General features: G+C 38.8%; 1 protein-coding gene across 1 annotated transcript in view; it reads left to right on the top strand.

Annotated features, from left to right (window-relative positions):
• Window positions 1–8,943, top strand: part of LOC149238181 (serine/threonine protein kinase HRR25-like) — a 158,789-nt gene extending 149,846 nt beyond the window's left edge. The window contains exons 6-14 of the mRNA XM_089372933.1: window positions 6,356–6,426; window positions 6,648–6,709; window positions 7,114–7,177; window positions 7,297–7,381; window positions 7,513–7,639; window positions 7,771–7,853; window positions 7,991–8,045; window positions 8,249–8,397; window positions 8,615–8,943. Of these exons, the coding sequence (XP_089229059.1) occupies window positions 6,356–6,426; window positions 6,648–6,709; window positions 7,114–7,177; window positions 7,297–7,381; window positions 7,513–7,639; window positions 7,771–7,853; window positions 7,991–8,045; window positions 8,249–8,397; window positions 8,615–8,911 (993 nt within the window). The 3' untranslated portion in view covers window positions 8,912–8,943. The remainder of the gene's footprint in view (window positions 1–6,355; window positions 6,427–6,647; window positions 6,710–7,113; window positions 7,178–7,296; window positions 7,382–7,512; window positions 7,640–7,770; window positions 7,854–7,990; window positions 8,046–8,248; window positions 8,398–8,614) is intronic.
• Window positions 8,944–12,814: the final 3,871 nt, after the last annotated feature.

Below are 12,814 nucleotides of genomic sequence, written 5' to 3' on the forward strand. Positions count from 1 at the left end.
TGAAGACCTGCATTTCTGCCATTCAGACACTCCTTTGCATAAGGTCCGAACTTATAACCAAGACATCTGCCTTTCCTTCCACCCTTAGATCTGAGCTTCCCAATGAAGTGATCTTTAGGTAGGCCATCAGAAGTTTCGCTGCACCATTCTGATAATATGCTCTGCTTCGACTTCACTCTATGTGAATTATGAGGAACCCATTGATCCTTCTGTCTTGTCCCAACTGTCTTTGGTGATTTCTCTTTCACTCTTGCTTGGGCATTGTCTTCACCTCAGCTCTGATACCATGTTAAGTTTGGGTATGTTCTATGCTAGAGCAATTTATTTAATTTCTTTTCCATATTAGCAATCACATCAGCATAAAATGAACTACAGATAGAACATAAATATAAATCGCAGAAGACATGCCAAGACAAGAGGACACAAGATGTGGCGCTAGCCAGGGACAAACCCCACAATGTGTGGGGAAACCCTTGATCAATTCTTCTTTTATGTTCTTTAAATTTCAGTAGAGAAAGAGAGAGAGAGAGATAGTACATTTACAACAGAAGTCAACACTTTGACTTATCTAGATCTAGCATAGATCATTTCGTATAACGATGAGATCAGTTGAAGACATTCTGCTTCAACTGATTCTCCAAGGTGACTCCTTCACCTATCATCGTGCTGCATCTCGTCCATTTGCTGCACCTTACCGTGAAGCACCATCATGTTGCATCATGCATCATCATGCTGCTCATGATCTTATACATCACACTGCCCATACATCATGTATCATTGTGCTGCCCATCGTGCTGCTGCCCATGCTCCATGTATCATTGTGCATCCCATCCACAATATCTCATACATCATGTTGTTGCCCATGACTGCATTATATATGTGCCCAGATCACACATAATTACAACGTTCTTATCTCTATGCCATTGAAGTTTATATACCTAGACAATATTACTTCATGAACACTGTATATAATCCCTGATGACTGCGTTCCATAATATATATGACTGTATACATACAACAATGTATATGACTGTGTACTACAGTGTATGTATATACGTCTGTGTTCCATACATCATTAATATCACTGTGTCCCATAATGAATATGCCCTGTATCATGTTGTGTTCCATACAGCTGCTGCCGTTCCATAATATATGACTGCGTTCTTATATACATACGACAACGTTCCAATAGCATCATGACTGCGTATACATAATGAATATCTTCATTCCTATATTGCGTATTTCTGAACAACGTGTATATATATATATATATATATATATATATATATATATATATCCACTTATCTCATGCTGCCAGATCTAGGGTATGACAATGTTTCATACAAACACGCTACTAGATCTAGGGTATGACAGTGTTCCATGACTTCATTGTGTATATACCTGACTGCCCAGTGTATAACCATTAGTTGCTGTGTACCATGAATCCACCTGCTTCATCCCTTGACTGCGTTGCATGTTGATGCTTCTGGACAGCATATGATGCTGTGTTCCGTGTGTTATATGACCAACGTATACCATCCTCAAAGAACATTGTATAACTCCATCGTGTGGCTGTAGTTTAGGGCTGTGATTAATTAGGGCATCATCTTTTGGATCTTTTCTTCATCAAACCCAAAACAGGATGAAGAGAGATCTCAAGAGAGTAAGTGTGTAGAATGACTTAAAGTCTCCTTCTATTTATACTAAAAATGTGGATGATGAATAAACATGACGTTTGGGCTTCTTGAGCCTACATAAGTTGTTGGTCGGCTAGATAATAAATCCATAATTAAGATAAATTCATATCTTCATAAATACTTATCGGAATCTGATGATCTTTAGATCAATCCTACACCTCTCGATGAGAGGAATCCAATAAAAATATCAACGGCCATAAATAAGCTGACCCACATGGAGTTTGGCCCTAGTTGCCAATTTAACAAGCTCTTTCATGGTTAAGTTAGCCCTAACGAGGCCAACATCATCAACCCTAGGTAATTTTTGCCCTACAAAACCTAATCTTAATTAAGGCTTCAACATAGGGCTTATATTGAAGGTTTTCCATCTCCTTTCTGTTGATTTCATCATTACACAAACCTGTTCTTCATGCTTGCATGCCTACATACTCCTTTGTTAAGCTATACCTTAAAACTCCATGTGTCATATATATTTTAAGGCTTTGTTTATGTTATGTTGTTCCTATACATAGAGAATTGTGTCTTTTTTAAGTACCTTCCTTAGCCTTTCATATATATATATATATATGAAATAAACAAACATAAAGTACAGAAATAAACATAAATACAGAGATGCAACATAAATAATACTTCATTTCATTAATGTAAAATACTGAAATATGCTTACAAACAGAAATGGAAATAAACTAGCTTGGGCGATGGTAGCTTATCTTTGAAAAGAGATGTGGCAGCTACATGTTTTTGAACTGTGTTACAATGAGGTTCGAAGGACTATTTATTGTTGAGAAACAATGGAAAATCCTAAACACCCAAAAACCTAACCCTAGGAGATGAAGTGCCAAACTATGGGTCCGTTTGGGTAAATTGGTACATCAACTTCTCGGGGTCGTAACATTGGCATACAATCTCCGTTTGATGTGCACAATACCTCGTTAGAAAGATCCATCCGAGGAATACAACTTTTGAGTGAGCAACATTGGCCTAAGACTCATGGTGCTCCCGATTTTCCCAAAAAACGTCGTTTAGGGCCTCAAAATGGCTCCGGAAGTTTAGGACCCGAAAAACTGCCAAAAATAGTAAATTGTGCTACTATAAAGGAAACTGAAAAAACTGAAAGGATAGTTGTGGGGGTCCAAGTGGGATAAGTGGGTGGCCACCAACATCCACCTGGATCATTCCTCCCCCCTTAGGAAGCAATGGTCCCCATTGCGCTGAGTGTCTCCATGAGATGGGGAAACTTCTGCTGAACTTGGTCCCTGGTGAGCTGTTCTGCAATTTCTGATGTGTCCTGTAATGGTGGGAAGCGTGGTCGAGGGTGGTACACATTGAACACTCGGTGCAAGCCAAGGAATGGGGGAATGTTGTGCTTCAAAGCATTGTTTCCCACAACCTTGTTAATGGTGTAAGGACCATATCGAAGTGGTCTGAGCTTCCGATGGGCTCTTGTAAGTCGTTCTTTCTGCAGATGCAACCAGACTTTGTCGTCCACTTGAAACCTGTGTGGTACTTGATGTTGATCATTTCGCTGCCTGTACTTGGCATTTTCCATCCTAGAGTCGCAATATATTGGCCCGTTGGGTAGAGGTACTTTGGGAGTCATATCGAATGAATGTTTGACCTGACAGTGCAATAGTACCCCTGTGGGTGAGGAGAAGATGTCCTTGTATTCTTTCATGATCGTATCCACCTGCTTCTGTTGCGTGGAGGAACCCTTCCCAGGGGCCATGGATGTGGCTACGATCTTCCCCTTACTTTGAGAGCGAAACAAAAAGAAAATAAATTTCCTAGTCTGGGAGATGATCTTACTGCCTTTCTTAGCGGAGATCAAAGAAGTGGCGGTAGGTTGGGCTACCTCTGGTATCCTGTATAATGTATTACTCAGAAATAATAACAACGCGAGGCCTTGACTCATACACAACATGTCGCTTCCACAAATATGGTTGGCCTAATAATACATCACAAACATCAAGAGGTGCAACATCACACAATACCTCATCTGTGATGGGTTTGATGCTGTAGGGAAGGCGACACTGCTGGCGGACTCAGAGATCTCGTCCTTGGTGAAGCCACCCGATACTGTACGACTGTGGGTGTGGTGTAGTCGGTAGGCCCAACCACTTCACAACCTCTGCTGAAATGAGGTTCTTTTGGCTGCCACTGCTGACAATGAATCGCAACGGCAAATCCTACACCCACATTTGTGAGTTGGAAAGATACTCCCCCTCCTCCAGATCTTCGGGCTCATTCTTCTGGATCTTGGTGGTGGCAACAATGGCGCTGGGCTTCGCATCAATGATTTGCTTCCCTTTGCCATTCCTCTTATTGAGTTCTAACTCAGGGTCGGAACATCCGTCTGATTCTGAAGCCTTCAACTCGGCCACCAGTGACTGCTTGGCCCAACACTCACTTGTGTTATGAGTGGGGCTCTTATGGAACTCACACCACTTTCCTGTGTCCTTCTTTGACTTCGTGGTGTTGTTCTTTTCTTGCGGCTTCGACGGGTTGTCTTGGGTCACACCATCTTGGCTTTGTCCTTGGTTCTGCGGTTTGGGGAAGCCTTTCCCTTGCTTCGGATTCATGGATCCAAAGTCTCGCTTCTTCTGTTTAAACTTCTGCTCGATCTTGACAACATATCGGTATGCCGTGCCGAGCAAGGAGATGTCCAGGAACTCCATCTCGTCTTGGATGTACCTGTGTAGGCAGTCGCGGTATTTGAGTACCAAATGCCGCTCAGAATCCTTGATACCCAACTTTGTGCGAAGGGTATGAAAAATGTTGGTAAACTTCAGCACGTCTTGGTCCCTTTCCTGCTGTAGCGTGGTCCACTTTATGTATTTATCCTCATAGCTTCCGACAGGGTATCACTGCTCGATGGCGTCCCGGAACGAATTCCAAGTGGGCACGTCTGAAAACAGTGAGGCCGTACTTTCATCCTTTTGCTCGAGTAAGTCTCCCACCAGTCCTTGATGTGGGGGGCGGCTTTGAGAAGAGCAAAAGTAATATTTTCCCGGCTGGAAAAATCATGAACAGAAAAATATCCTTCTAGCAGATTTAACCATTTATCTACGACGTCTGCATCTATTTGGCTCTCAAGTATGGAAATGTCAAAGTTTACTTGTACCTTAAAGGGTGTGGCATTTCCAGAGTAGCTGTTGGAAGTAGCTGCGTCGCCCCTAGGTAGCTGCTGAAGGATCTGGGCAAAGTTGTCCATCATCGCATTCCTCTGTCGCTCAAGGGCTTCTTCAAGCAAGATTTTGATAGGATCTCCTGCTCCCTTGTCTTTCTTTTCATCCGCCATGGGAGGCCATCGAGATTTGCGAGGTTGGTCTTGCAAAGGTTTGACCGGTTCAAGCCCTAACTCCTTATATCCCGACCTCGTTGGGTACATGCAAAGAAAAACAGAGAAAGAACAGACTGCTCTAATACCACTGATCCAGATTTAAACATGAACACAATAAGTACAGAAATAAACATAAATATAGAGATGCAGCAGAAATAATACTTCATTTCATTAATGTAAAATACTGAAATATGCTTACAAACAGAAATGGAAATAAACTAGCTGGGGCAATGGTAGCTTATCTCTAAGAAGAGATGTGGCAGTTACATGCCTTTGAACTGTGTTACAAATTACAATGAGGCTCGAAGGCCTATTTATTGTTGAGAAACAATGGAAAACCCTAAACATCCAAAAACCTAACACTAGGAGATGAAGCGCCAAACTATGGGCCCCGTTTGGGTAAATTGGTACATCAATTTCCTGGGGTTGTAACTTTGGCATACGATCTCTGTTTGACGCGCACAATACGTCGTTAGAATGATCTAGCCGAGGACTACAACTTTTGAGTGAGGAACATGGTCTACGACCATGGTCTATGACCCATGTTGCTCCCGGTTTTCCCAAAAAACGTCGTTTACGCCCTCAAAACGGCTCCGGAAGTTCAGGACCCGAAAATTGCCAAAAATAGTAAATTGTGCTACAATTAAGGAAACTGGAAAACTGAAAGAGATAGTTGTGGGGGTCCAAGTGGGATAGGTGGGTGGCCACCAACATCCACCTGGATCAGAGAAGCCTCTTGTGTGGTGAAATGCCACTAAAGAGTAGGAGGATTGTTGAGGTGACTGTGGCAATCCACCTCATTGTTGCATCTTGGTCTGGCTCTTGCCTTATGAGGCCTCTCACAAGGCCTGCTAGATTTTGAGGCGACATGCACCACAAAGCCTTTTCAAAAGTTTCGAAATATATCAATTTTATGTTCGTGCCTTTTCCCATTGATCTACTTTTGTGGTCATTTATTGGACATTAGTAAAATTATCTTATCTTATTAACATGATTTTGTGTACTTGCAAGATGGGTTTTGTCTTCTCTTGCTATGTCGAGATAAATTTTGACTAACAATTTTCCAAATAATAGTAGATATCTCTTTGAGAATAATAGGTTGGGAACACTCTCGTATGTGGCAAACAATTTCCTGTTGTCTGTGGTCATATTCATTTTCTATATAATTGTTAAGCACTTGTCAGCCAAACATTTTGAGAATTTTGTATGTTTTAAGGCAGCTCACATATTAATGTTTTCTTCTAGGCTTAGGGGTTCTCGCTATGCACTCTAGGATTTATGTTTGGTGGTGGTGCTGATATTATCTTTTACATTACAGGTCTACATCATAGATTTTGGGCTTGCGAAAAAATATCGAGATGCTACTAATCATAGGCATATTCCCTATAGGTATGTGAACACATCTAAAGCTGCACTAGTGGTAATGCTAACTGGGCTGGGAATGCCACTTTTATCTCTACTGGCCCAAGAAATATTCCAGCTTATGCTTCTTTCATAAATTCGAGAGGAATGCATTTTGTGAATTTTGTGCATTATTTTGATACTAGCTCTGAAAGCATTGAATATGTTATTGGGTAAAATATTAATTTCCAAATCTGTTTTTCCTTCAGGGAAAACAAAAATCTCACTGGTACTGCTCGCTATGCTAGTATCAATACCCACCTGGGGATAGGTGAGTTACCATTTGTCTAGGGCTTCCAGAACTAGATTTGACTTGTGTTTTGGCAGGCTTTCTATTAGTAGTTTTTTTAATTTTTTAATTTTTTTACTTGGAATGAAAGCACGGGAAATCCCAGAATACTTCCCCACATTTTGTGGATGGTAAACCAGGTAAACCGTCGTCCCTGATTATGGGGCCTTGCCCCAAGGGAATTGAAGAGAGTCAAACCCATGATAAGCAACAACTAGCAACAATATCAAAGGGCTTCATGTCTGGCTCTAGACCACTTGAGCTAACCCTTGGGGATAGGTTTTCTATCAGTAATTACACATTATAAATATAAATTCTTAGTTTAGTGATTCAATATTAAATGTTTGGATAGATAATTGTTCTTTTCATCTTTGCATGAGGTTCAGAGCAAAGCAGGAGAGATGATCTAGAGTCTCTAGGCTATGTGCTGATGTACTTCTTAAGAGGAAGGTCAGTTCATTATAAATGTGAAAAATTATACCCATATGTTTTCTGTAGTCCTGTTAACTTCATTTTCTAATTTTCACAGGATATAACTTATACAGTTATATTTGTGTTGGTGGTTTCAGCCTTCCATGGCAGGGATTAAAAGCTGCAACCAAAAAGAACAAGTACGATAAGATCAGTGAAAAGAAAATGTCAACTTCAATAGAGGTGATTGTACAACATTAAATTTTATCTCATTTCAGCTTCATTATAACCAAAAATCCTGTAAGTTTACTAGACTTCAGTACTGGAACATGTGAACTTTTATATATATGATTGATTGGTTTTATGATCAGCAGGTATTGTGCGAGTCTTACCCATCTGAATTTGCTTCATATTTCCGTTACTGTCGATCACTGTGCTTTGATGATAAGCCAGATTATGCTTACTTGAAGAGGATATTTCGTGATCTATTTGTCAGAGAGAGTAAGAATGTTCTAGCCATGTTTCAAGTTCATGTCTACAGTTGTGATTATTGATCTGGGTTCTGTATATTTGCTAATTTTAGTAATGACTCTAATGCTATTCCCTGTGCGCATTATCATGTTATGCTACAGGCTTTCAGTTTGATTATATATTTGATTGGACTCTTTTAAAATACCAAAGGGCCCAAAGTTCTGCGGCTGATCCTTGTCCACAAGTATGTTTGTGGATACATATTAACTCATATATTGCAAAGCATGGTTGTAATATCAAGCTAAGGATTCTCTGATTTTACCAAGGGTAGTGGAAGGATTTCTGACTGACAAAGTCCTCTACTCGTTCATTTTGAATCAGATTGGAAGTGGGAAGGGGCACGAGAATGCCAATTTCATGATGCAAAGGATTGCAGGTTTGTTTGTTGAGCGTGCTTCTCATTATCATAAAGTTCTCAGCTGTTGGGTAGTACCACCTTATCGAATAGATCCATATTTGAGATCTTAATTCTTGAATATGCATGGTAGTTCCATGACTTCAAATTTATTTCCTTACTAGAAGTGCACAGCTGGGTTACTCCTGGGTTATAACTTTGTTATCTATTTGCTTGTTTTGTAGCTGGGCAGGATATTCATAAGCGAGTTTCAGGAATAGGTGAATGGTCTCAAAGAAGGACTATTGGAACTAATGCCGTAGCTCACGGGATGCCAGATCATTCTAAATATAGGACTTACAAGCAGGATGGCCATTCAAAGTACAAGGAAGGGGTGAGAATGCCCATGAAGATTTGTTGGATTATTGCTTTATTTACCTTCATGGAATAAAATGCTTTGTTTGCAGCGGTTGTAATGCATGTTGTGTCTTTATGGTCTCACAGTAGCTGTGAATCTTCTTCTCTCTTCAAGATTTGTTTCAATCTGGATAATTTTTCTTTCATACTTCAGTGTTCAATTCACAGCCTGATCAGTTTTTGACAAATTTCAGGGGTTACATACTGAACGGATACACTCTTCATCTACACAAAGAGGGAATGCATCGAAGAAAGCAGTTGTGTTGGAAAACAGACCAACCTCTGGTGAAACTTTTGAAATCACTCTATTTCCAAAAACTAGGATTGCTCCTTCCAATCATCACACTTCAGCTGTACAGCCACATTCTTCTGTGGTGTCTACATCTGGTTTCAAAAGGCCAATCTATGCTCGTAATACAATACCAAAGAATGTTAATGCTGACATTCTAACTGGTTTCCCTTTCCTTAGAGTTGAATCAGACCAACAATGAGTGTTTCCCATTCTTACATTGATCTTGTAGTACTGCTGCAAGGGCATTGCTTATATTTTGAGGATTTTACAGACCTTATATTGATTTTCTAGTAATCCTGTAAGCGAATCTTTTCTTTGGAATTGCTAACTGTTTAGGGTTGTTATTTTGCTTCTCTGCTCTCTCCTTCAGTAAGATTACATACAACTATGGTGGTACCTTAAGGGGTACTAGTTCCAGTCTTCCAATAAAATCTATGCAACTGATATCATAACATATTTTTCTGAGTGTTCGGTGTTCCCTAATATTTATATACTTGTGTTTACATGCATTTCTTGTTAAATATTTACAACTTTATGTTTTTAAGACTACGTTTGGATCTTATACTTCGGCTTACTTTTATTAGCTCTGATCTCTATTGCTTCAACATGAAGAGATATAGCGGTGGCTTTGAACTATAGTTTCATTATGCTACAATTATTTTCTTGCACCTCACTTCCAGTCATGATTAAAAAGTTTTCTAGGACTAGAAAAACTTACCGGTGTTAGCTTGCTCCATAAAACTTTCATTTCATGCTATTTTTATCTTTAGCATTGAAGTTAGGGTTTTCTCAACACATTTGCTGTTATTTCTAACCTTGTTATAAACTTTTCTTAGTATGTTTTTTTTTCCTTTATATCTCTTGGCTTTTAGATGTCTTAGCCACGCAAGTGGGATATTTTAATCTATTTGTTTCCAATGTCTCTCATATAATATCATTCATGGTTGTTAATGTAATTTACTTTATTAATTCATTAGTTAACCATGTCTAATATCTTGAGTTGTTTACCATAGTGCTTTATAAGCTCAAACATTAGTCACTAAGACAAAACAAATAAAATATTCAGTCCTTCAATTTTAGTAGTCAATATTTTGAGAATATTTATAATAAATTTCAATTTTAAGCAGTTTTGTTATATGGCATTATTATAATTTTTGCAATAATACTAGCAATATATCATGTATATTTAAATTGTTTTATGTGCCCTTTTTTATTTAGAAAACCAGTTTTGTTGTATGTTACATCTTCATAAATATATTACAATATTACACAAGAAGGTTGAACCACAAGTTTTATCCCATGAATCATAGGCTAATAACTCCACACTAATCTATCTTTTGGAAATACGGAGGTAACCAATTTTTTTTAAACAATTAGTTTTTAATCTTCAAAGCATTAATTAGGATTACCATTAGATCAAAACATAAATCAACAACACCATTCAACAATGCACAATATCAGAGATTGTAGACACGAGATTTTTTTAGGTGGATACCCTTTCAGAAGAAAAACCACTGAATGCTTCTTAAGATAGATCTTTTAAAGATTGCATTAACATGAAGCTCCAACTTCCAAGATTTATCAGCTCCAATTGAAAAGACGCCACAACACCCTGCACAAGCTCCAACCTGCCCTAGCACCACCTTGTTGCCTTGAAGTGTCCTTAGGCTCCAACCTAAAGGGGACTCCAATCTTCACCTTACACCACCCTGAAGACAAAAGATAAATGAATAAGATTTAACATTGTCTTTGTCACTACATCAATCTGTGCTCATATTTGTCTTTGTCATACAATTGTTGCATGTCTCAATAATCGAATCTGCTTTTGCCCTAGCAACATGTATCAATAATCAATTCTTTGCTCATCATCACTGGAACCATAACATCCAACAATCTGGTTACCAAGCCAAATTCACTTCTACAATACAAACCCTTAACGACATCATTAATATCCAATCACTAGGTCATAAACTCTTATATTGTCAGACAATCAACAATAGTAACAATAACAACTTCATATTCCCACTCACAAACCATTCATATATATATATATATATATATATATATATATATATATATATATATATTCTGCACATCAACCACAAGGGTTCCAATAACAATCTGATTACCAATCCAATCTAAATTTCTACTCAACAACTCAGAGACAAACTCAGGCTTAGCCACACATACATCTCTTTTTGACAAGGTTAATCATGTGTTCTCATCATCTGCAATACCTTTGTTTTCTATCCAACCGTATATATGAATCATTCACAACTAGCATCATAGACCAACCTATATACAACTTTCTGCAATGTGATCTTTCATCCTAGGAACACATGCTATCTAACAGAGCATCAGAGTTACAAGGGCTTTTCCATACATATTTGATTAGCAACATTAGTACATCAAGGACCTGTTCACTCATACATCAATCTTTGCTCACAAATGTTAGCATACATTAATTCTATGTCTCAAAACTCTCACATCAAGGCATACCCTCTCAGCCAAACCCTAGCAGTATGACACCACTTACAAAGCAACATCATTAGTACAAGGTATCATTAATCTCGCTTCAGGTATCACACTTCAGTTGCATGCTCTGTGTCTGATCACTCCCAACGCACTAATCTTGTAACGATCTGCAGAGATTCGAAAAGAACTTTACCACAAACAAGCACAATTAGGCTCAAATCCACTTCCTCAGAAAATTAGTCATCTCTGTCACATTGAGAGGAAGACCAAATTGATGACTGTTTGATGCAACGACTTTAGTCACAAAGATGCCACACAGGCGATTTGAATTAAGCTTTAGAACTGGCCTAAAAACCCTCAACAAGTTTTAGATATACTCCTCAACTTACAAAGAAACTCTGCGTCATACAAATGCGAATTTTTCCTTCAGTAATTGCAAGAGTTTTGTCACAACGACCTCATAATTAAGTAAGAATGTCAATAACCTAGAATCGAAATAACATCAGTTACAGTGACATAAAATTACCCTCAAATATGTGGAATAGGGCTTCAAATTACCATCAAGGGTTGTCTCAGGATCATCAACAAAGAGGGCCCTCAAACTACTAATGATCTTTCCTTTAACCTTGTGCAGATATGTCTTTGATTAGGGCTTGGATTAGGGCTAGGTTAATAGAGAAATTTCCGAAAAGGAGCATGCATTAGGTCCAGCAAAACACTGCCTCAAATAAGTGGACAAGTCACTTTTTCAGGGCCAAAAGGAAGGATCTATGCCTGCAACAGATGGCCAAGAATCCACCAGAACTTGCCTCAGGATGTGCCAATGATAATCTTGCAAAAATGCCACTGTAGATTTCAAATGTGTCTCAAAAAGGGTGTGCCAAAAAAAGGGCCGAATAGGCCTCAATACACAATCAATGGAACCTTAAATAATTACAGACCTAGACTCAAGGATCAGCGAATAACCACAAGCATTATGTAATTTCTCCTGCTCTAGGGCTAAGCTTTGGCCTCAAGGCCTGCAGATTAACGATAGCAAAATATCCTCAGAAAAATGTCTCAGAAGAGAGCCCTTGGAGAGCTGAAAATGCACCATAGATGCCTCGGTAAAACACATGAAGAGGAGCCTCAAAAAATATCACAGACGTTTCCCAAAAAGTGCTGAGTAGGTCTAAGAATGTGCTTAATACCCCAAAAAAAAAAAGAAGAAAACCACAGTAGAAAGATGGAAATATTTAACCATAATTCTTCTTCACAATTGGCCTCCCTTAGAAGATTTAGATAGCATTAGGAAACAATCAATCCAACGAAGAATCATAACAAGATAGACTTCAAGCTTCAATCTTTGACCTGTTCCTCTAGATTGTCCTGTCTACTCAGGGCTGCAAAGGCTTCATGAATGAATATTCGTTTATTTGATGTCCTTGTGGTGAAGTCTAGCCACTATATATAGAGATAAAAGGGGTCTTCATAATGGAGCCGACCTGTCCAAAAAGGAGGGAAGTTGTCCCACCAAAAATTGAAAATGAAATCCAAATTTTGAAATGATTGAGAGGAAAAAATAATTCACTTATGTAGGGCAACCTGATTTTGAATCTACTTTTACCTTTGACAAGGATTCCTTTTG

This window comes from Pinus tabuliformis, chromosome 8, assembly GCF_031772625.1.
Source record: "Pinus tabuliformis cultivar Carrire ecotype Pingquan chromosome 8, CPIR1, whole genome shotgun sequence".
Lineage (NCBI taxonomy): Eukaryota > Viridiplantae > Streptophyta > Pinopsida > Pinales > Pinaceae > Pinus > Pinus tabuliformis.